This window comes from Pipra filicauda, unplaced genomic scaffold (assembly GCF_003945595.2).
Source record: "Pipra filicauda isolate LSUMZ 115617 unplaced genomic scaffold, ASM394559v2 scaffold117_size3949168_pilon, whole genome shotgun sequence".
Taxonomy (NCBI): Eukaryota; Metazoa; Chordata; class Aves; order Passeriformes; family Pipridae; genus Pipra; species Pipra filicauda.
In genome coordinates this window covers 2721705-2746467 of record NW_024103629.1, presented here as the reverse complement: position 1 = coordinate 2746467, position 24763 = coordinate 2721705, and the positions used below count along the sequence as shown (strand labels likewise).

At 36.0% G+C, this 24763-nt stretch overlaps 1 protein-coding gene across 4 annotated transcripts in view; it reads right to left on the bottom strand.

Annotated features, from left to right (window-relative positions):
• Nucleotides 1–24763, bottom strand: part of DYNC2H1 (dynein cytoplasmic 2 heavy chain 1) — a 161963-nt gene that overhangs the window by 30641 nt on the left and 106559 nt on the right. For all 4 annotated transcript variants that reach the window (XM_039385508.1, XM_039385502.1, XM_039385505.1 and 1 more), the window contains 2 exons: nucleotides 11359–11475; nucleotides 2158–2367 (listed from right to left, as the gene is read on the bottom strand). In XM_039385508.1, coding sequence (XP_039241442.1) covers nucleotides 2158–2367; nucleotides 11359–11475 — 327 coding nt within the window. The remainder of the gene's footprint in view (nucleotides 1–2157; nucleotides 2368–11358; nucleotides 11476–24763) is intronic.

Genomic DNA, 24763 nt, shown 5'->3' with positions numbered 1-24763 from the left:
GTTTATCCTTTTAATATTTACCGCTGCATTTTCAAGGAGGTTCAGGTTTTCACAGCACACACACTGAACAGATTTTCAAAATCTGATTACGTAAGTTTGTAAGAGAAGGTATCTTTCAAAGTAAATACTCCATGTGTACCTTTTACAGATAAAAACTAGAACATAACTAGGTCTGGGGACACTAGTTAAGAATGAATCGAATAAATTAGAACACATTCAAGTCAACTAATAAAGCACAGTTAACTGCACATTTTTTTCGTAATTATGGTTTTTTGAAACTTTTTTTTTATTTTAAACTCTTAACCTTGCATTTTTGTAGACCTCTTTGTTAGATATGCATTTACAGACAGCTCACCAATCTATCATTTAGAAGGTATTCACCTAACATTGCTAATATATCACTCTAAATTACTCTAAGTTTAAAGAAATAGCTTAGCTAATTTTTATTATGTAAGCATATTTCAGATGTATACTTCTGCTCGTTTTGGCTGGGGTAGAGTTAATTTTCTTCACAGTGGCTTCTGTGGGGCTAATATATCAATTTTACACAAATAAAGCACATTGCTGAAAACTTAGAAGTAGTACATTTCCTCATTTTTCATTTCTATTAATCTAGCAGTTTCTTCAGGTGCTATAATCTTAAAAGAACTACAGTCTTGGTGCTTTTAAAATACAGGTTTTTAAAAATAGTCTTTTGTTACATAACACATGAAAACACTAAATAAGAACAGTGTATAGAAGATCCATGAAACAAATCATTTTAGGATGATAAATATAGTGAGGTTTAGCTGTCTTGAGGTTTAGCTGCCATGCCAAGAATGTGTCATTAGCCTCTCTGGAAGGCTGCTGAAAAGATTGCTATACAGTCACAATCCAGTCAAGTGATCTGTGTCAAGGTAAGTGGGTAAGTAAGCAGATGAAATGACAGAAACACTTCGCTGAATACATCATGAAGCACTGAACTGATGTTTGTCAGAGGTAAAAATGCATAGAATTTTTAACTACATTTTTGTGACAGTGATCAGTTTCATAGCTCCTGCTGCTTCCAATTTGAGTGCATCTTAAGCACACAAGCAAGTCATTCTCTCTTGCTCAGTAACAAGAAATATAACTGTAAGTACTAAAGAATGACCATTACACGTATCATTTACATTCGCTATGACTTGTACATAGCACCAATTTCTACCACACAGTCAAAACATGTTTAAAAAGGAAATGAGATTGCTAACATGAAAACATTAATTTATTCTAATTTTACTGCAATTTTGCTAATAAATGCTGTCTTGTGAATCTAAAAAGACAACAAATTTAATAATCGTTTTGATAGAATAATAAATGCATAAAAAGTTTTTTAACAGTACTTGTTCTTCCAATGAAGATAAACAAGATATAAATAGGAATTACCATTCACTGCAGAACAAATCTCAATATCTATGCAGAATTTATCAATTGCTTCAGGTGAAACAAAACCAGAGTTTCAGGTCAAATCCATGTTTGACTATCTTTGTAATCCAATTATCTGGCTATTAATGATGGAGTATGTAAATTTGCAGTCACTAATTGTACCAGTTTATAAATATGCCCAGTTTGATGCCAAAAAAGATGGAGAGAGTACATGTGCAAATTCCGATTGCTTTTCTCATCTTATCAAGAATATAGGGTGAGATGATAGGTTGGTATGATAGGTACAGCTCGTCTGGTGTGATATGGCAATACTCCACACTGAATAAATGCAGAGAGTGAATTGTGATTATAACTTAAATTTTAAGAAAATGTAAAAAAATAAGTAAAGGGACAGATTTACATGTTCTACTGGCTAATACATTTGACTTATCAAACATGACTTGGTATTTGAAATTGAAATAGCATTCCACAACTTCTAACCTTATTGGAATTGTCTTTAAGAGAAAACTTGATAAAAGGACAATATATTCAAAAACTTCTGCAAGTACGTGAAGCAACACTTTTTTGAAAAATTTTCCAGAAAAATCCTGATTCTGTTCAAGACTTACTATCAATAAAAGAACTCAATTTTAGAGTCTTTATCAATAAAAGAGCTTAGAACAAATGGTGACATGAAAATGTGTATCAGAATTTGTTCACTTTCCTTGGCTTTTTATATCATGCATTATAACGTATACAAAATTACAAAATTACCTTCTGGTTTAACAGAGCACTTGCTAGTCTTTGTACTTCAGAACTCAGTAATGAGGTACCTCTGATGACTTTACTTAAAGAAGCAAGAGACTGATGGACACTTTGCACAAGGCGAATTGCACTGAATTGTTCCAGAGTAATGAAGGATAAGACTGGAGATCCTTGTTGCTCTGCAGGAGGAGACACCTTCTGATGGATCAGGTTAGAATTCTAAAAAAGAATATGTGATATCCAGTTAATAAACTCAGGGAAACTATAGCGTTATACAACATATTATTTGTTTCATTTGTATTACTTCATATGACCTTGTTAGCTTTGAATTAATACTGAATATCATCCTTTTTCTGACACTGGATTAAAACTATAGTGATACTTTCAGTAGTGTCTCTGAAATGTTCAATAAAGACATCACTCTTCGGAGACAACTCTGTCTACCCAGTTCCTTCAAAAGTACTTGAATTTCTGAAAAATCTTTACTTAGCTAAATCACTGCTTTTAGTATTTGTATTAATGTGTCAATACAAAAAGCAGTGCTGTACTCAGCATAACCAGATTTTATTTGGTACTATAAACTATGCTGCCAGATATAGTTCTTGCTTTGGTAAGACTAGTTCAACATGGAAGCAAATTAAAAAGAATAATAAATACAAAATAAGTATAATATTACGTGTAAATCTTGGGTAACAGACTCTGAGAGGTAGTGCTGCTCTCACATTGCCATTTTCACTACTTACTTCCCCCTTCCATTACAGCCACTGAAAACCCAAATTTATTCAATAATTTCAAGAGATGGTATTATTTTGCAAATCTTAATTCATATGCAGCTTATTACATAAATATATTTAGCATGTGTTCAGAAACTGCCAACCTGACATGTGACAAGTGGTTGCAATGAATTCCAGTTATAGAATTAAAAACTTTATTGGAAAATTCTACATGGCACAAATGCAAAAAGAAATCCCACATCTTTGAGGAAAAAATTTTTTGCTATTTCATTTTGTAGTAGTTTATTACAGGTAAAATTTGATTTTACTTTCTCTGAAATATCTCTTCTTAAAATAACAAGTAGTTTTGACTATTTTTCAGATTAAATAAACTTCTGAATTGTCACATGGCGTCCTGCTTTCCAGAACACACAGGATATCTACCTCTATTATCTTTCCCAGGCACTGTACGTTTGTCAGAACTTTCATATTTTTCATTTCAAGATCATACTGCACTAAACTACCAAGCTAAAATATGAGAAAAGCTAAGTGAAAGATGAGTACTTTGGTTTATGACTGACAAAGAAATGAAGGATAAAGTCTTCCTTCCCACATTGTTAAAAAGGTATACCACAAAATTACTTACTGTTCAAACTATAAGAAGCATACAGTATTTAGAATTGTTATGCTTTGTGTTTTTATTTTGCATGCATTCTAAAATCAGAGTACCAGTTTCACTTCAGTTTTTCTGAGCCCATAGTTTGCTGAGTATATGTAAATTGTAATGTAAAACTTGCATAAACCAGTTGATAGTTTCTTATTGAGGTATTTAATTGCATAAAATAAAAAAAGAACAAAGACATTGCAACTTGCAAGCTTTGCTCAATCTTTCACATATACTCTCTTAATTCACAACAAATTTACTGAAAGAGAAGGCCTCTAAGTTCCTCAATACTGTCCTTTACATAACAGTCTCCTATAAATCGTATATTCATTTCATCACTTTTTCCAATGCTTTCCCCAGAGAATTTGATAAAACAACCCATCTGTCATTTTTATAGGAAAATTAAACATGAATGCCAATATCAGCTTATACATTTAATGTCTTATTACATTCCCTTAAAATCCATTACATATATAACTCAAATCAGCCTTTAAAATATCTTCATGACCTGCTCGAGAATTAAGATGAAGAACTACTGAAGTACTTAGTGATTTTCCTAATCATAAGAAACTGAAGATAGATTCTAATATTTAATATTAAATACTATATTATGTTACCAATATTAAATCAGATGTATTTTGAGACTTTGATCAGTTTCCCTTTCAGTTCTGTAAGTGTTGCTTTCTTAGTACAACGTAAGACTTCATAGTCTCACCTAAGCTGTTCCAGAGCTTTACCTTCTTAAACTCAAGCTTTTTCAAACTCCAGTATTTTCTGAAAACTGCCCCCAAAGAAATGTAACAAACATAATGAAAGTAAAGTCATATACCTCCACTAGTTCTGCATTTGATTCAAAACTCAGTGTTAGTGGGTTTTAAAAAACTCCATTAGCCTTTTGATCTATCTATCTATTCTGCCTCCTCCTTCAAGTCTCTCTGCCTATTCTTTGAGATATTACTCTTTCACTGCTTTTTACACAAACTTTTAATTGCTGAAAATACAGAAAAGAATGACCCAATATTTCTGTTTCACAGATTTTCCTTTGTGCAAAAAAATCGTTCTTTTATTAAAGCTGAGATACCTAATGAGGTACCATGGTGTGATTCTTGGGGCTGTCCTGTACAGGGCCAGGAGTTGGACTTTGATGATCCTAGTGGGTCCATTCCAATTCAGGATATTTTCTATGCTTCTATAATGGTTTAGTTAAAAGAGCAACAACTCATTGATTTTCAAAACTACTTTTGCAATTTTCTTGCAGCATTATGCAACTTTATGAAAGTAATTAGTTACAATTTACAAACACAACAAAAGACACAAAACATGACAGCTTATGTTCATACATTCAGCAAACAGTTTTGAAGCAGTTGCTGCTGAATTTTTGTTATGCGTGGGCCTCCTTTCATAGAGTTGCTAAAGAGTTTTTCTGAAACAAGGAAAAAATGTGACCATCTCACAACAAAAATATAGCACTGATTCCTCTCTCTCTCTCTCTCTTCATGAGAAAGCCATTTGGATACAATGAAACACGCAATCCCATTGCATCCTGATACTTTTGTACTTCTCTGACAAGTAGTATGTTATGGGCAATGCCTGAGTTCCACTGGACGCTACTTTCCAACTTATCCCGTTATGTGACAATGAGGGATTATATAGTGCTTATATAGGTCCTAATCTACACTCTGTCATGGCAGAAGACTATGTAGGAAAAGAATGGACACCAGGACAGAGACTGGTTGAATTAACTCTCATGGCCCAGCCACTGACAACAGTCTGTAGTGGGCCACTCTTCCACATTCAGGAAGGGTTTTTAAAATTTGTGTAACATTTGACAACTCGTTCAGTGAAGACCTTATTTTATAGAGTAACAAGTCTTTCACACAAACTTACAGTTAGTATCTGAGTGTGTGGTTTTTTTTTTTTTAATTTAATGGCAGGTTTATGAGAGTTTAATTAATTTGATTACTGTTAAGTTGTTATTAAATCATGCTGAAAAAGACTGCAGAAGCAGTTTTAGGACAGTATTCATTACAAGGGTGCTTTCAAATGGCAAGAATTAAAATGTATGTTTTCAAATTAAGTTAATATAGATGAAAATGTCAAGACATTCTGTATTAGTTCAGAAGAGCTACATAAAAAGAGAAGTTTGCTTGTGTAATTTCAACATAGGATCACACTGATTTGAAGCAGATTTTAAGTATCTTTTTCATTTCCAATGTATATCTGCCATTTTAGCTCTTTCGCCACAAAGACTGCGATAGCTCTGAAAAATGAGCCAAAAGGACTCCTACCCTAGAACTTAAAAAAGGCTGGTGTTGGAAGGAACCTCTGGAGACTGCCTAGTGCTCAGAGCTATAGCAGGTTGCCCAGACCTGGCTTTTGTTCAGTCTAGAGAAGAGGAGACTGAGGGGAGACCTCATTACAATCTTCAATATCCTCACAAGGGAAAGCAGAGAGGCAGGCACTGATCACTTCTCTCTTGTGACCACTGACAGGACTCGAGGAAATGACATGAAGCTGAGTCAGGTGAGGTTTAGTAAAATATCAGGAAAAGGTTCTTCACCCAGAGGGTGGTTGAGCACTGGAACAGGATCCTCAGAGAAGTGGTCACAACACCAAGCCTGACAGTTCAAGATGCGTTTGGACAATACTCTCAGGCACATGGTGTGATTCTTGGGGTGTCCTGTGCAGGGCCAGGAGTTGGACTCGATCCTGATGGGTCCCTTCCAACTCAGCATATTCTATGATTCATTATCATCAAGGATGGAGATTCCACAGCCTCTCTGGAGAATGGAATGTTTACTTAATGGTTGTTAACTTAAGCAGCAATTTGACTATTTTCTTCATTCCAATTTCCAGGTCTTTAAAACTGAAAACAAACGTGACGCCTTCATTAAGAAATCAATGTAGAATGAGAATGTAGAACTGTACACAACAACCCCGTTCCAGTGGTTGACCATCATCACAGTAAAAAGTGGCATATCCTAATTTTGCCCGCTAACCTGGTTGACTACTTCCTCATATAATTTGTGGTCGTCCTCTCCCTACCTTGATACTTCTATCTCAAAAGTCTCCTCACCAATAAGGTCAGTCTTTTGTCCCCCCTAGTCAGGTGGAACCTTTCTCTTTCCAGCAGGTTATCATCAATCCTTAAAGTGTCCCCCATAGTTATAAACACCAAACCCCTGTTGCTGACACCAGTTGTGCAACCACTTGTAGGATCTGTCCACTCCTCCTCATGTCCTCCACCTTCACTGTAAGGATCAAGAAGGAACATTTAGGGCCCCCTGCCCTTAACCACCATCCCCAGACCCATGTAGTCATGCTTCATATGCTCCATGCTACCCCTGGCAGCATGACAGGGGGCTATGTAGAAAAGCATGAAGGGGTGATAGTCTGAGTGCCAGACGAGCCTCGGCAGTCCTTCCACAATGTCCCAAATCTGAGCCCCTGAAAGGCAGCAAAACTCCCTAGACAACAGAGGAGGTCAGAAAATGGGAGCAAGCCTCTTCCCAGCTACAGGGAGTTGCTCCCTATTATTCCCTTCCATTTCCTCCTGGTGCTTCTGTGTGGATCAGGTTTAGTCGGCTTGGGAGTTTCATTGAGAGTGCACAGATAAAAATATGTCCATAGATTATGACATTCTATAGGACATGTCTATGCCAAGTGTAAATTTTGTTATGTTTCAGAACTATCAGCACAGAGGTGTACAACAACTATTTTCAAGGTATTTGTAGGATAATCCATTTTGAATTAATCCTTGATTTACATACTCAGTATGGGAACAAAAACGCTTAAAAACATACTTAATCTTTGTCTACATATTAACAAGCTTTTTTGCCTCTGGAATAAAAAGTAGATGATTTTTAAAAAGAGCTTTGAATCTATAAATAGATTAGCTAGATTCAATTCATACCTATACTGGACACTTGCCGAGTTTTAGTAGTCTGAAAGAGATATTTTACCATTATTTCCAACTACCCTTGGGGATAAGTACGTTTGACAGGTAGAAAACTAATATTTGCTTCTTGTATATAAAACTGAAGGTATTGTCAACATCTATCCCATCCACCTCTACTTTACTACTATCTGTATCCAATAGATAAAAAGGATGATGATGATGACATTATTATTAGTAGTAATATTATTATCATTAGTAGTAGTAGTAGTATTATACCTCATGAGGCCAAAAGGCAAGGTCCTGCATCTGGGTCAGGGCAATCCCCAGTTTCAATATAGGCTGGAGTATGAAAGAATTAGGAGCACCCTCTACTCCAGTTTCATGAGACCCTGCCTGGAATGCAGCATTCCCCTCTTGAGTCTTTAGCAGAACATAGACATGGACCTGTTGGAGCTAAATGCAAATGCTTCCAAAATTGAAGGGAAAAAAAATTTTTACACACTTCTAGAACAGCTTTTGTGATTCTACTTCTTCATACCTGGGAAATAATTTTAGCTCATTCTCCGTGCCCATTCATGCATAAATAATATAATTTATGGTTGTTAACTTAAGCAGCAATTTAACTATTTTCTTCATTCCAATTTCCAGGTCTTTAAAACTTCTGAAAACAAACATGGTGCCTTCATTAAGAAATCAGTGTAGAATGAGAATGTAGAACTGTACACAATGTCTGTGGAAATATTAAAGTTGCCTAGACCTTTTCAAAGCTTAAAGCAATTACTGGTTGAACAGACTATGAAAACTAATTTTAATAAAGAACATTGTTATTCAAATTTTTTTAAACACTCAAGCAAATGTGCCCCCCAAAAAAACCCTACACAAGGTCAGAAACTCTCCTATTCCAAAAGGCTCTTTAAAAGATTAGATTCATTACCTCCTAATAGCATAAAAATATTCAGAAATCAAAGAAACTTCAAGATAATACAGAATCATGGAATGTTTTGGGTTGGAAGGGACCTTAAAGATCATCAAGTTCCAACCCCCATGCCACAGGCAGGGCCACCTTCCACTAGACCAGGTTGCTCAAAGCCCCATTCAACCTGACCTTGAACACTTCCAGGGATGGAGCACCCACAACTTCTCTGGGCAACCTGTGCTAGCCTTACCACCCTCACAGTAAAGACTTTCTTCCTAATATTCAATCTAAACCTACTTTGTTTCAGTTTGAAGCCATTTTCCCTTGCCCTGTGTTTTGCCAATCTGTTTTGCCTCCTTCCCCCAGTAACGAGGATGGATTTAAGGAACACAGACACCAGCTTTAAAGAATAAGTGTATAAGTTTACTATAGTGCAAGACAGTAAAGAATTACAAAAGAAGCAGTGGCTTATGAAAGGATATACTTAGCAATGCATCTAATCGTTACTACAAAAAAAGTCTTATAGTGATTAAGAGACAGACACATCACCAGTTACCCTAAATATATTACCATCATCATCATCCAGACTGCACTTCAGCTGGAAAGTCCCCCATCACAGCTAAGGTCTGGAAAAACTCTTCCCAGTAAATAGGAAATCCTACGCAGTGTGTCCACCCACAGGTGAGGCCTCCATCTTCATTGTGAGAGGATCCAGCTTATACAAGGTTAAACAAACCAGCTTACATTACTCAATTGGTGTGGCAAAACTATCTGGCTTTCTTCCTCCACTGGTATTCCCCTTAGGCCTGACCAAGGCCCAAAGGGAGACTGAGGGAGTCGATTTGGACCATCTACTATCAAATGTTCTATGGCCTTGACTAGTCACTAAACACAGAACTTATGGCTACATTAATATCTCAAATATGAACCACCCATGACTATGTGAGACCTACGGTTTTTCATGGCCATGGCTGGAAAGAAAAGGCATATTTATAACACATTCAAGCCTTACTAATTATTAATAATATACTGTGTTAACAAGCGCAAATGCATATTCTTAAAGCATTATTAAGGATTATATAGCATCCCGGTTAATAAGCAGATATATGTCTAAATACAATACTAGGATGGAGAGTTCAGTTTATAGGTCAACTTTGGCTCAGGGGCGGTTCTTCAGGCCCGAGCATTATCTCCTGTCACTACATGTCCTTGTAAAATGTCCCTCTCCAGCTCTCATACTGGAAGGCACTATAAGGTCTCCCCAAAGCCTTCGCTTCTCCAGGCTAACAACTCCAACTCTCTCAGCTTGTCTTCACAGGAGTCTAGGAAACAATATACAAAATTTTTGTACCCAATGATTCTGTAAAAAAACCAAATTGCTTTTGCTAGGAGTAGGTCGTGCTACCTAGGTCTTACACTTACCGCACAAGGCTCCAGTACTGACCTTCTAGACATGTTATTAAGTTGTTAGGAGAGCTTGCTGTTTGAAGTAGAATTCAGTACCAGGTGTTTGCTGTTATAATGTGAAGTTTTAGCATGGGATAGCAAAGGTCTTGAAAGGATGGGCATAGGTTGAAAAGAGAGGCCCGAGAACTATGAACAACAGCTGATGGTCACATACTCATCATTGAGAAAGGGCAAAATTAAGAACTGGCAAGACTACTGTTGCTTTTAGACAAGAAGCAATTACACAACAAAGCAAAACAGACAACTGACAGAATAAAGTTACCTGCTACAGCCTGAAAAATAACCCTAAGTGTCATTCAGTCTGTAGGTCAGGAACTGAGGTGAAGTATTACAAAATCATGAGAGATCTCAGATTTGAGGGTAATGTTAGGGGTGAAAGAAGAGGTCTTTGTCAGGTCCAGCTTCCCTTGTCAAAGAGCTTTTGGGCAACTGATTACCTCCACATGGGTGACTAAGACTACCAAGGACCAGCCAGAAGCACCAACTATGTGGCTTCAGCTTCATGGTACTGCATACTCACAGCTAACTTATGACTCAAGTTTTAAGGAATAAGTACTTTGAATTTGCACTGATAATGATTAACAATTATAAAGAACTAGCCATTAGCAACGTGTGCTGATAATGGATATTAATGTAGCGCAATTTATTTTGCTGTTTAAAACTGGCTTCATTTATCAGTTTTCCAAACACTACAACCAAAATCTCTAATTTTCTGATGGTGTATACATACATATATGCAATAGTTTCATCTGAGCTTTTGCAAAGAAGATTTGCAAACCTAAAAGTATGTTTAGTTAGTAAGAGATCATGAAAGGTGTCGCATTGAAATATCCTTTTCCTTACAGGATCACAGACCTGGTTAACAGCAGCCCATGTTCAGAGGCCACAGATTTCAACATGAACTTATTCAGTACCAAAGGACTATTTTGACAAAAACATGATGTATCATACACTTAGAATGGATTAAATGAGAATTTAATGAGATATTTCACAATGTAATGGCAAATTCTAATGTGCACCTCATGCCACTTCTTTGTATGCGATTATTTGAGTAAGGGAAAGGTTTTTCTTATTACAGTGTTGTTGTGTACAAGACATAGTTTTAGGCCATGATGTCTGTGATCTATGTAGAAGGGATTTTAATGAACCTCAGTTTAAAGCTAATACCATATTTCTAGACTATACAGGAAAAACTTCATTTATATTTAAAATCATTAAACATTGTCTTGTGTATATTAGAGAAATGAAAAGAATAAATTAAAATCTAAAATACATTAGTATTTTTCTTGGAAACACATACAAGATGTTAGTCTCATGTCTTGAGTATGGTCTCACCTTCATATGGAGAAAAAAGTGATAGCCTGTTACATCACGTACAGACTTCATAGCTAATTACAAACACCTAATGTATTTTACCCTGTAAATGCATTTAATTTACTTTTTCACTTCGAGTGTTTCAATATTTGAGATAATTCCTTAGACTTTACTTTTTATGTAGTTACCAGGAAAAAAAGAAGAATAAGTTGTTATTTCAAATCAGGTACATTCCTACCTGATTAAGTTTCTTCCATAGGTTGAGAATAGGAGAAAGTTCTGTAGACCATATTTCTCTGTCAAATTTGGAGCCAGCAGTTACTGACCTGCTCAGGATCCGAAGCTGTGAAATTACCTGAGTGATGAGAGTACAAATGCAATCTTGAAGAAGGATAAACAAACTTCTTTCAGTACAAAAATGTGATACAATAGCAAATACTCTCCAATTTATCTTTGAACTATACTTTCCTGCATACTTAATTACTGATCATGGTCTGATCAAAACATAAACAATACCTATATTAAAGTAGAGAACACACTCGAGCCTCATTCATATTAAGCCACAAACAAAAAAAATCCATATTTTTCTTATTGCAGTAATTGACTTTGTTCAACTATAATTTAAAAACTAATGAGGCGTATAATTCATTAATTAGCCTCTTTTCCACAAAATTTAGAGTAAAAACTCAAGCTCTGCCTTAAACTAGGCTTCATCTGTAATTAAAAATTTAAAGGAAATAAAAAACCAGAATATGTTACTAAATACATACAGTAACTATCAGGCATCAAAACTCAGGATAATTATAGTCAATTCATTCTGATCTGACCTGGACCTTTCATTTAGATATTCATGCTACCTCAAACTACTTAAATGCATACTTATTAAAGAAAGAAAGCAAGTAATTAAAAGAATAACCGCAAAACTTCCAGAAAGAAGGGGAGCTTCCAGTTCTTTAAGTACAACTGTGTTTCACTGTTAGCAACCCTGGTAAGTCCACACATAAACTGAAAAAATATATGTATACACTTGTAAAGAAAGAACACTAAAATTAAAATTCTTCAGTGATATTGATGTCGGTCCCTTAAACTGCATATAAATCCCCTGGTATTTTAAGGCATATTAGCTAAATTTTAGTTACTTTTCACAGTGTATTTTTTGAAAGACATGTTGCAAAACAACTTATTCTCTCCTCTTTTGCTTGACAATAAAGAATGAAGTTTGATAGTAAAAAATGTATTAAGGACTGGACTATTTAATTGTTACATAGAATGAGGGAGAAAGTCAAGTTGTTTCTGCTGGCTTTTGACTTATTTTCTGTTCTTGAAAGATGTGCAATGATGAAGTGCTTTCTTTTGTTTTTCATTTTCTTTCACTGAAGCAAACAGCAGCTTCTTATTAATCAGTTTTGATAGGGACTATGAAGCACTACAAAATGTCGGTAAAACCATCGTTTTAACGTCTATAATAAGCACTTACTATGAGATTGTGGACTTCAAAATCCTGAGAGAAGATAGCAAGGCCAGTAGTAGAATCACAACCCCAGATCTCAGAAAAGAAGATTTTAGCTTAGTCAGAGACCTTTTTAGCAGGACCCAGTTGGCAAATGTTTTGGAGGGCAAAAGAGGGCCAGGAGAGTTTGAAGAAACTGTCAAAAATTTCCTCAAAGCACAAGAACAGTCCATTCTGATGCACAGGAAAGAAGCATGATAAGCAATCATGGCAGAAAATCAACATGGATGTAAAAGAAGTTTCTGATCTCAAATCATAGAAAATCCTGAGTTGGAAGGGACCCATTAGGATCATTGAAGTTCAGCTCCTGACCTTGTATAGGATAGCCACAAGAATCACACTGTGTGCTTGAGAACTCTGTCCAAACATTTCTTGAACTCTGTCAGGCTTGGTGCTGTGACCACTTCCCTGGTGAGCCTGTTCCAGTGCCCACTCACACTTCGTGTGAAGAACCTTTTCCTAATATCCCACCTGAACCTCCACTGACCCAGTTTAATGCCATTCCCTTGGGTCCTGTCACTAGAGAGAAGAGATCAGTGCCTGCCCCTCCATTTTCTCTTGTAAGGAACCTGTAGACAGCTATGAGGTCTCCCACAGAAGATGGGAGTAGGGATGCAGTACCCAGCAGGGATGTAAAGGCATTGCTCAGTTGTGTTAGGGTCGAGTGAGGAAAGCCAAATCTCATCTGGGATTGAAAACAGCAGTGGATGCAAAGGCTTAAATGGGCTTCTGGCAAGTATTCTGATAGCTAAAAGAAAATGTGATCTACTGCTCTTTACAGCTTCTGTTTTGTAAAATAACATTTCATCCTCTCATTCTCATAACTTAATATTAAATTTTAATAATACTTTGTGTGCTCCAGCTATTGTGTATATCAAAAAAGATTCTTGTTTAATTTAAAAAAAAAGTTATTTTCTCTGATGAATGTTTTGATCATAGTATCTTTATCATTACTGTTATTCTTCCTCGTTTTCATTCTGCACATATGCAAATGTTCTGACAAGCAATACAGATAATAAGCACATATTTGTGCCTTCCAGATACCATTCTTTTAGCTATAGCTGTGACTCTTGTTTTTGGATAGTTGCCTGCCATCATTTGCTAAGAAATAAAACATTTATATCAAATATACTTTTACTGGTAATTCAGTGTGCAATACTTCATATAAACTTGCATATAATGCATGCTATAAAGCTCACAAAAGTTTATATGATTGCTTTTTGAAAACGGAAAATTGAAAATATTAACTCTGGTATTCATTTTTTAAAGTGCCTTTAGAGGTATATCTCCAGATCGCTGAAATGAATTTGCAAAATAGTGACTGCAAGATCAAGTAAATAAAATATTTTTCTAACCATAGTGTATGGGGGTTAGCTGTCTCTTTCTAGTTATCTAATTGCAGAATTTGTCAATATAATTTAAATAGGAAATATACTATTGAACCTTTATTTTAATCTTTTTCTTCACTGCACCTATATCTGTTTCTGCTTTGTATATTTTATCAAAGTAGTTAAAAAATATTGGGATATCATTCTCAAAATGACACACTTAAAGTAAAAGTACTGAATCAAAAGAAATCAAGTTTTAACTCTTGATCACATGCTGTGATCTTCATCAAATGTCCATGAAAACTCTTTAACATTCTCCAGTTAATTCCATTTCTTCTCTCAGGTATAACAGGTATGATGGTAGCATAATTTACTACTAAAGTTTCCATGACAGTAAACTATTTCCAATTCACTGTAATTTTTTTTTCTTTAATGGGTTAGGCTGAAACTCTGTGTACTGGTGGCTCCTTCAGCCCGAGTATTTTTTGCAAATTGTAGCCTAGAGCAGTCATTCACCTTCAAGAAACAGATGAAAATACATTTGATTTGTGTCAAAATACTCAGATTCACCTCACCTTTAAACTGCTTCAGCACCCCAAACTTTTGCTAAGGGACTGAAACTTCGATGGACACTTGTTTTGTGCACCATTTTTTACATCCATGCAATCAGTTCAAATTTAGGGAAGAATTAGAGATTGTAAAATAGTAATTCGTATTAATGCTTATCTATGGTTACAAGTTTGATTTTAGAACTTGAATGGAGTAAGTATTTGATTCTCACAAAACCCAATATTGTATTGGTCAGTCTGTGCTACTTCAAGTCAGATAAAGCCTGAGAAAATGTTTACTCAGTATTCTCAAATCAGTCTCTTTCTGAATGCTATGCAAATGAAAGAGGATTTTTTTTTTTTAATAGGATCATAAAACAATTCAGATTGGAAAGAACCCCGGGAGAGGGTCTAACCTCCTGCTTGAAGTATGATGAGTTCTGAGATCAGATCAGATTGCTCAGGACTTTATCTGTCCTGGTCTTGGAAAAGTCTAAAGTCCGGAGACTGAACAACCTCCCTGGACGACCTGTTCCACTGCTTTACTGCCGTAGTGCTGAAAAGGTTTCCGTTAATACCCAATCTGTACCTTTCTTGTTTCAGTTTATGTCCTGTAAAAACAAGAGAGTCACATGCATGGGTCGGGACAAAGAATGTTTTAAGATTGGGAAGGACCTAAATAAAACCATGAGTGGGATATATATCCCTATAAGAATTACCAGGTGTATCACAGAAGTGTCCGAGGTATGGTGGTATGTTTGCGGTTGCTCCACATAACTGTTTTCACCTCCAGGCAAGAGAAACAAGTTTGGAGTTGAATGAAGGAAAATTGGATTTAAAAGAAAGAGGAGTATCAGGAATACATTCCTGAGGGCCTTATGAGAAACAGAAATGGCTCTATAAGGCAACAGGACAGGAATGAAAACACAGACTGGATGAGTACCTATAAGGAGACCATTCAGATGACAAAGGAAATATGATTAGGAATGTGTATTTAAGAAGACAAAATAATTCTTGAGTTGAGAGAGGGCACACAGTCACAACAGACAAGCACAAATTCACCCCACCTACCCTTAGGAACTTATTTAAAGCTTACTTAAAACTTACACAAATTACAAATATTACCACCTTAGTCTCCTATGTAATCAATACAGACAGATCTTAAGTGGGTTAACTTGTCATTTGGAAGACCCTCATATTGAGCACATAGAAAAACTAACTTTCTTACATAGGTACCTCAGATAGATGGGTCTATGTTGTCGAAATTATAATGAGGATTTCAATTTAATTTCCTTGAGAGCTAACTACAAAGCTTAAGAAGAATTCAGCTCCTCTCACTGTACTATATATACATTACCATCAAGTCAACCTATAATCAACTTCAAATACTTAGTCTAGATTAAGCTTGCCTTAAATACAATGCTTCCATGACCACAAAGAGAGACTATAAGTGGCTATCACAGATGCATACATCTAGGTCTGTTGAATCATAGCCTTTGCACTCTAACTAGGTATGCACTTACAGTACTAAGTAAACTGAAAATTTAATCATAGATGTATAATACAGGGTACTCAATACCTAGCCTTTGAATGCTCTCCTTTGTTATTGAAACATATTCTTTTAATACATTATAAACTAAAAGCACTTACATGATGTGCTAGTCCAGACCAAATACACATCTAAATATTCTGAATAATTATAAAAGTGTAAAAACCTACCATAATGCAAGAAAACAGTACCATCATTAAAAATATGAAAGGGATAGAAAGAAAGGTAATCAAAATATAAAATCAATCACCAATAATGTCTGTTTAAAGAGGGGTGAGAAGATTATTCAGAACCACAATTCTCTGTAGAAGCTGTCTGTTTTAAATAAGGTTAACTAATCATAACAGTATTTGTATAAAAAATTCAATAGAACAATTTATTTGGGAATAGTGCATCTAATACCTATGAACAGCCTAGAGGAACTGCTTTCTTTGTGGAAAATTCAAACACTGCATGTTTTTTGAGTTGTCAGTGCAGAAAAATACAAATTGCATATATTAATAAAGGTGGGGTGGTCAAACTTAAAATGTCAATATTTATTTACCTAGTTATTAAGTTAGTTGTGCATCTCAGCTTTTTTATCTATTGCATACTTCTGTGTTTTCTGTGGACATATGCTATGATATTGACCAACACATTACAATAAACAGCACATGCATTTAGAAAAATTATGAGAGAGATTAAAGAGAACTGAAAGCTATAAAGACAATGATCAATGATCCCATGTAGCTTCATATGGAACTACTAGAAAGTCATGTTTGACCTGAAAATTAAAATAAAAATTAACGGAACAAATAAAAACGAGAAAATGTCACGATTTTAGCTTCCTTCTCTGGAACTCAGATAATACAGATTTCTAGGAAGACAAAATCTATTTCTGTTCTTTACTCATGTACAAGATGAGGAAAAAAGTCTTGCCTTCAGTCATTCATAGCTACTGCAAAACTGCTACTTCACAAACACAATAAACACAGGCTTATATCTGTATAAGATATAGTTAAGTTTTGTATTCATTTCAGAAGCAATATGCCCTACAAATCATGCGACAAAATCAAATTTTACACAAAGTATTACAATTTCAAAAAGAGAAAAGTCATACAGTCAAAAATATATTGCAAAATTCTATGTCAGTGAATGAAAATAAACACCAAAACACTTCAAATCAATAATTTCTGAACTAAATATGATTACTCTTCTAAGAACACAAAGCTAAAAAGATTTGCTAGTCAGGTAACTGGTATTTTTTTCAAGACTACAGAACAGATAAAATAGATTTTTATTGTACTAAAATCTAGCAAACATCTGTAAGTAAATCTAAAGATGTCAAAGCAGATACTCTACTGCCATCTACCAGTTTTAGAAGGATGTAGTCTTAGCACAGAAACCACTTTTATGGTTCATTTCTCTGAATGACAATATATCCCTTTACAAAACTGTTCAAGGAGATATTTCTGGTTTTATAAGACTTTACAGCTCAAATTAAAATATGAAGCTATAATTTAATTACTCGGGTAAATATTGTTAAAATACTAACCCAGTGCAATACAACTATGTCTTCATTGTGTCATAAAGAGGGAACAGATTTCTGTTTGACATGCCTCCTGTCAGAACTACATGCTTCCATACTGTTTCTCAGTTTGGCTGCAGTTCCCACATAGCTGTGAAAGTAGCCTAAGATTGAGACGCCAATGAAACTTCTGACTTTCAGTCTCTCTGGGTCCCTTACCCTCTCTGCAAGAACAGGATCCATGGATGCTGTTGGGATAAAAGCACTTTAATGGCACTCATAAGCAAATCATTCCTACTGCATGTGGATGAGTAAGAGACTCATAAGTATAGGTCTACACTTGCTCTTTTGTTGTTCCTTCAAGGCCACCTCAAAGCTGTGCTTTCACTCAGTAAGGATCTGAAACAGGATTGGACTCTATACAGAGATAAATGCCTTCTCAATCAAAATACTAAGCAAATGAGGGGAAGATGTTGACACTAGCTGTATCTTCCTTTATAAAGAAGAGGAACATATATCATATACATCTGACAACAGGAAGATTCCCCCTAGAGTAGGGGTTCCAAGGAGGAAGAAGATCAGCAGCCTACTGCAGATGGACAGCATGAGGCCAGTACTGTCATAGCCAGTATTCCAATAGAACCTTCTTCAAAAAAATAACTATGAGTTTTACTTTCTACAGATTCACAGGATACACATTACCTGAAGACTATGAGGCTAAGAGGAAGGCCAAACAGGTGGTCAATTACATCTTGATAAAATTTAAGAAGCCTGGAAGATTGCAGCCTGTTCTTAGAAAAAACTTCTCATATGCAGAGCACCAGTATATTCTCATATACATAGTACCAATCCTGTGGGAATTAATAAGGCTACTTGAATCACTGCATTGATTCACTGCATTGGTAAAGAGATGTGGTTTTCGCTAGAGCACAATTCTGTGACTTCCACTCCATGAATGGCACAGTACATTTCTTTCATGCATCACCACAGGTGTATACAAAATACTCCCCATATTTTAAAAATTCTTCTTAAGTACTCAGATCTCTCAGTTGCAGGGTAATAAATACAGGCTGCCATTACTCACCAACTTCTGCTAGAGACTGTTAGTCATGTATTTGTGATGTGGGATGCACTTAATAAATGTCAGTAATTATATGCTCTGAACAGCTGATACAAGGGTTATATAAATGCTAAATTATTTTAAGAAAATAGATTTATTTCTATAGATGTCAGAGGAACATAAGAAGTTAAAGAATAACATACATTGCATACTTTTCAATAATTATACTCATATTACTCTATGTGGCATGACTAGAATTATGGACGAGCAGTAAATATAAAATTAGTGTTCCAAGTCGTGTTGAGATAGATTTTGAAAGAGAAAATTTTAGTCTGTTGACAAGCACACAAGATGCTGCAGTTGTCATTATATTACAGTTGCACCCTGAAAAATAACCACATACCACAGCCCTCTTATTCTATACACAGTAGAAATACTGCAGTAAGATGTAGGTTCGTAAATATTGCTGGATATACTCATCCTAACTTTTCTTTATCTGACTTGGGTAATAACAGTCATTGAGACTTGGTGTACAGTCTCAAGCATGATCCAGCAATTTAAGAGTTAGGGGTGTCCTTGTACACCTTCTCCTCTACACTTTCTCTACCTGCTCCTGTCAGTAGTAAGGTAAAAACGAGCACTGGAACTGTACTAGAACCATACATCTGACCACAGTTTTAGGAAGAAAGAGCAGTTTTAATTGGACAACACGCTTTTTGCCTGATTTTGTAAACCTGACATTGTTCAGATACCACAATTTTCTTAACTCATCCTGATATAATGTGTGAATATTATTTCTCTGCATTGAGTTTCTGCTAGAACAAACTTAAGTTTTCAAATGATTCAGCTGCCATTCATGATGAGTATGAAATGCCAGGGTATGAATACATGAATCACAGAATCACAGAACAGTTGTGGTTGAAAGGGACCTCTAGAAGTCATCTAGTGCAATATCCCCGCCAAAGTAAATTCATCCAGAGCAGGCTGCACAGGATCACCTCCAGGCAGGTGATATTCAACCACAACCTCTCTGGACAGCCAGTTCCAGTGGTCTGTAATCCTTACTGTTAGGAAGTTTTTCATGATATTCAAATGGAACTTCCTGGGATTCAGTTTGTGCCTGTTGCCCCTTGTCCTGTCACTGGGCACCACCAAAGAGAGTCTGGACCCACCCTCTTGACACTTGCCCTTAAGGTATCTGTAAGCATTGATAAAATCCCTCTCAGTTGTCCTTTCTCCAGGCTAAGCATGCCCAGGTCTCGCCACCTTTCCTCATAAGAGAGATGCTCCAGTCCCCTAATCATCTTAGTCCTCCACTTGACAGTTTCCAGTAGTTCCTCATCTTTCTCGAACTGGGGAGCCCAGAACTGCACACAGGACTCCACATGTGGCCTCATCAGGGCAGAGCAGAAGGGCAGGATCACCTCCCCCTCCCCCTGCTGGCAGTGCTCTTCCTAATGCACCACACGATACTATTGGCCTTCTTGCCCACAAGGTCTCACTGCTGGTTCATGGACAGCTTGTTGTCCACCAGGCCCCCAAGTCCTTCTCCACAGAGCTGCTTTTCAGGAGGTCAGCCTCCAGACCATACTGGTTATTCCTCCCCACGTGTAGGACCCTGCATTTGCCTTTGTTGAACTGAAACTCTCCAACCTGTAAAGGTCTCACTGAATGGCATCACAGCACTTTGAGATATCAGTCACTCCTCCCACACAAAAATAAGTATGAATATGGGCACAGATCATTTTTACGCATTTTTAAACACTCTCTATAACACTTTGCATTGTAGTTCTGGAAACAAATTGAAATCTATAGCGGTGATCTGCAGGATGAGATTTTTACTGAGTGTGAGAAATAAAACACACAAGCTTTATACTGTAACAAAGAACTACAACAAATTTTTCACAGGATTTATATATTAAAAGCTTGAATAAAATTCATGTCAGATCTGATAGCTTACAAAATTTTAAGTCAATTTAAGTTACCTTTTAGTCACAGAAACCCTTTTAATACCATTATTTTCAACTGTGTATCTTTATGTTTCAAAATGTATATGAAAAAGCTGTATTATTAATGATGACTACACTGAAGGAAATTTCTAAAGTGCTCGTTAACAGCCAACATTGCAAATTCAGGCAGAACTTATTTATACATATGCTGCAGATAGCCATGAGGTAAACTGCAGAGTTACAGTTTTGGACTTTAGGAAAGCAGACATTGGTTTACTGAGTATAAGGGAGAGGGAAAATTTGAGACTATTATATAGTGGACAGTACATTAATTTTGTTTGATTAAAAGGGGGAATAAAGGATTACTTTTGAGTGAGTTTCAGAACCAATCACCTCATTTTTCAGAAAGACCAGCATTTTTAGCAGAATGACTGTTTGGGTAAGCATGGAGTATCTTGAATTGAAAGACAGAGGAAAAAAAAAAAAGAAAAAAAAAGGGAATATACAAGAAGCAAAATCAAGGACAGAGAAAGAACTGTTTGGGCAATTCAGGATGAAATTAGAAAAGCCTAGGCCAACTGGAGATAAGACCAGCACGGAACATTAAGGGTGACATAGGTTCCAACACACATGAAAAAGTTCAAAGAAAACATGGGGCATTTTCTGAATGTAAAAGAACATAAGTGAGGCATGGTAAATAAAACTTGAAGTATTCAGTGGGCTCTGTGCACGGTTTAGGAAGCAAAGGAGCAGATAATACTGAGAGAGAAACAGTTCACCTAGACAACACAAACATACTCAAACATTAACACACACTTCAATCCAGCTGTCAGCTAGTCACCAGCAGAGTTCCCAAGGCTCGGTATTGGGGCCAATTCTGTTTAATATCTTATCAGTTATATGGATGTGCACATTGGTAAACACGGGGCAAGTAACAGATCAGTCTCACAAGCATAAACTTTTCCATTAATGTGAATTATAGCCTTGCGTAAGGATGAACAATTAGCTGAACCATTCACATGGCTTTAGTAGTGGAATAAAATAAAACTATAACAAAAAATGAAATTTGAAATGTGTTGGTCTTTAGCTGCCCTGGAACACAAAACAAGCAAAAAAATCTGTCTACTAATTAATAAAATTCATTTTTTTTCGAGACAGGCACTATAACCTGCATGCTTAAAGATGCTTGAATTTTCACTTCTTCCTCCTGAACTCTTCTTTAAACTGAATATTTAAATATAAATGCAAGTGTGACAACTATATTTAGATTGTTACAATACTCATGTAGAAATGGGAAAACCAACTATTTTCTAAATCCTATCCCAATAAAAATCCAATTTCTTAAATAGTCCAGTTTCCAGTAGAAAAGAAGCCCTCCTGTTTTCTGGATAACCAACAGCCTGGTAGTTACGGCATTTTTCTTTAATCTATTAAATGCTCATTAAAATGTTCACTATACAATTTTTAGAAATGCTGTTGATATTACTACAAAGCTTGATCCAAAGTTCAATAGTAAGAAATAGGTAATTCCAAAAGGTGATTCACCCCTTTATTTTAGATGCCTATATAAGAAGGGTACAAATTATTCCCTGTAGCTGCTTATCTTACTTTAGTAACAAAAAAAATGGATAACTAGCTAAGATGAAGTGGATAATACAAATATGATTGAAGTTAGACTAGAAGTATTGCAGAGGGGCTTCTTTTTTTTTAACTCCAATTGGCTTTGAATTGGGCTTATCATATTTTTCTATCACAGTACCTAAACATTTAAAAAGAAAAACAAACTCCTATGAAATTATTCCAGTATTGATCAGTGGAATTTGAAGTAGCTTGAATCAATAAGTACATCACAAGTCTTTTCTAGTAGGGTTTAAAGAAAATATCCTTTAAGAGTTGAACTACGAATCTGACAGAACCTATCTGTGTATTTCAAAGATAAACTTTAATTCCACAAAATCTATTTTTTAAATACCATTGAGTTGTTTGGAAACGTTAGAATAACATCTAAATAAAATATTTGGTATTAACACAGAAGGTATTTTAAGAAATACCAAAACACTAACAAGATAATATTAGTGAAGAAAACAGAATTTCACACACCTACATAAGTCATTCTACAGCAGGTATGAATCTGATATTTTGGAGGTGGATGTAACATACAGGGAGCCTAGATAACCATTAGATTAGGCACCCAACTCTGAGAAAAATAAAGCTTTCTTAGATAACTATCACCCTTAGTATAGAAAATATTTTTTCTGTTATATTAGTTTAGCTGCCAACCTGTAGTGACAATCCAAAAAAATACATCCATACTGGTAAATAAAAGGGAAAGTTTGTGACTTCCAGCAAGAAGAAAAGGCTCCTTCTCCATCTGCAAATGTGCAACTGCAGAATGAGTAGAAACACGTGAGGAGGGAAAAGTTCTTCAGCATGTGGGCTTTCTGAGCCTGTCTCATGGATCAGAACCAGTGCCATCCAGAGAAAGCGGCAGGCGCCCATGGACACGGGGGCCCAGGTGGTGTTCTTTGCCAATGCTGCTAGTGAAGGGAATGGGACAGGAATGGATGACTGTTAACATGGCTTCCAAGCTGGGATGTCAAAGACATTACTTTGTATCTTATGGCTATGACACCTTGTTTGAGAGAGATTGACAGGCAGGGGTAGACAGAATCCACATGACAAAATGTAACAAGAGAATCTGTCAACAGGCTTGCTGCTAGCCAGCAAAGCTTTAAACTAGGTTTATCAGGCAGCAATGACCAAAGTCCAAAGAGAAATGGTGGGACAGAGGGTTGGAAAAAAGCACCTAGAGTATAACATGATGAGAAAGGTATTTCTTCAAATATGTCAAATAGCAAGTCAGTTCTCTTGTTAAAAATACAAAGAAGCACAATGAAGTTACAGGAATTGTTTCGACGTTTTAGGGTGCTTTCGTGAATACCAGATGGACTTCACAAAGAGATTAGTTAGATGGGACAGAAAAGTAGAATCTATTATTATTATTATTAAAAGAGCTGAGATAAATATTAAGGATTAAAAGAAAAAGAAGCATCTCAAGAAACTACTTTCAGATAATAAAAATAATGGTGTTGCCAACTGGGAGAAGTGAGAGTGATTCCCATCACTCATCTGAGACAAAACAGGTAAAGACAAGCATGCAGTTGGGTTTCAGAGAAACATATCTGGGAAAATTAAATTACCTTATATCCTTTACCCTGTCACAGAAAATGCTAGTCAGATTTGGATTCTATTTGAGATGATAAAATTAGTATGAAATAGGTTCTTAAAAACAGTAATTTTGTTGCAAAATCTGAATTGCCTAAGCTACAGAGTATCACTGGCATGGCTGAAAAGCAAATAAAATTTCAAAGAACAAAATATAGGAGGAGAAGTACTTCCAGCAACTTCAGTTGAAGTGAACTGGAACCCACTTATTTGAACTTATAAGTACTCAGAGCTCAACATTTTTAATTTGTACATAAAATCTACAATTAAATAATTTCATAGTATTTCATTGAAAAATTCGTAAGAAGCTACCATCTGTGAACTCTTCAACAAGCTGAGGCTCAAAGGATTATTTTACGTTTTTGATGTCCTTAAGCACTTTGAGGATGTACTGGGTTGATCTTGGCTGGCTGTCAGGTGCCCATCAAAGCTGCTCTATCACATCCCTTCTCAGCTGAATAGGGGAGAGAAAATATAAGGAAAGGCTTGTGGATCGAGCTAAGACGGAGAAATCACTCACCAGTTACTGTCATAGGCAAAACAGACCTGACCTGGGGAAATGAATTTAATTTATTGCTAATCAAATCAGCATAGGATAATGAGAAATAAAGACAAATCTTAAAACACCTTCCCACCATCTCTCATTTCTTCCTGGGCTCAAAGTCACTCCAGAATCTCTATGTGCTCCAACCCAAGTGGTGCAAGGGAACAGGGAATAGGGGCTCTGGTCAGTTCATCACACGTTATCTCTGCCCCTCCTTCCTCCTCTTCCCCTGTGTCAGAGAGCATACTTATTCATCTATAAAAATATCAAAACCAACCTATTCTTCAACCTTACTGAGACTCACCTGTCTCATGATACTCTCTGTGAAGCACTATGAATCTGTATGTGTAAAAGAATGCTGAATTCCTAAGACAAGATATTACTGATATTATTAAACACAATATTCTATATAGAAATTAGCAT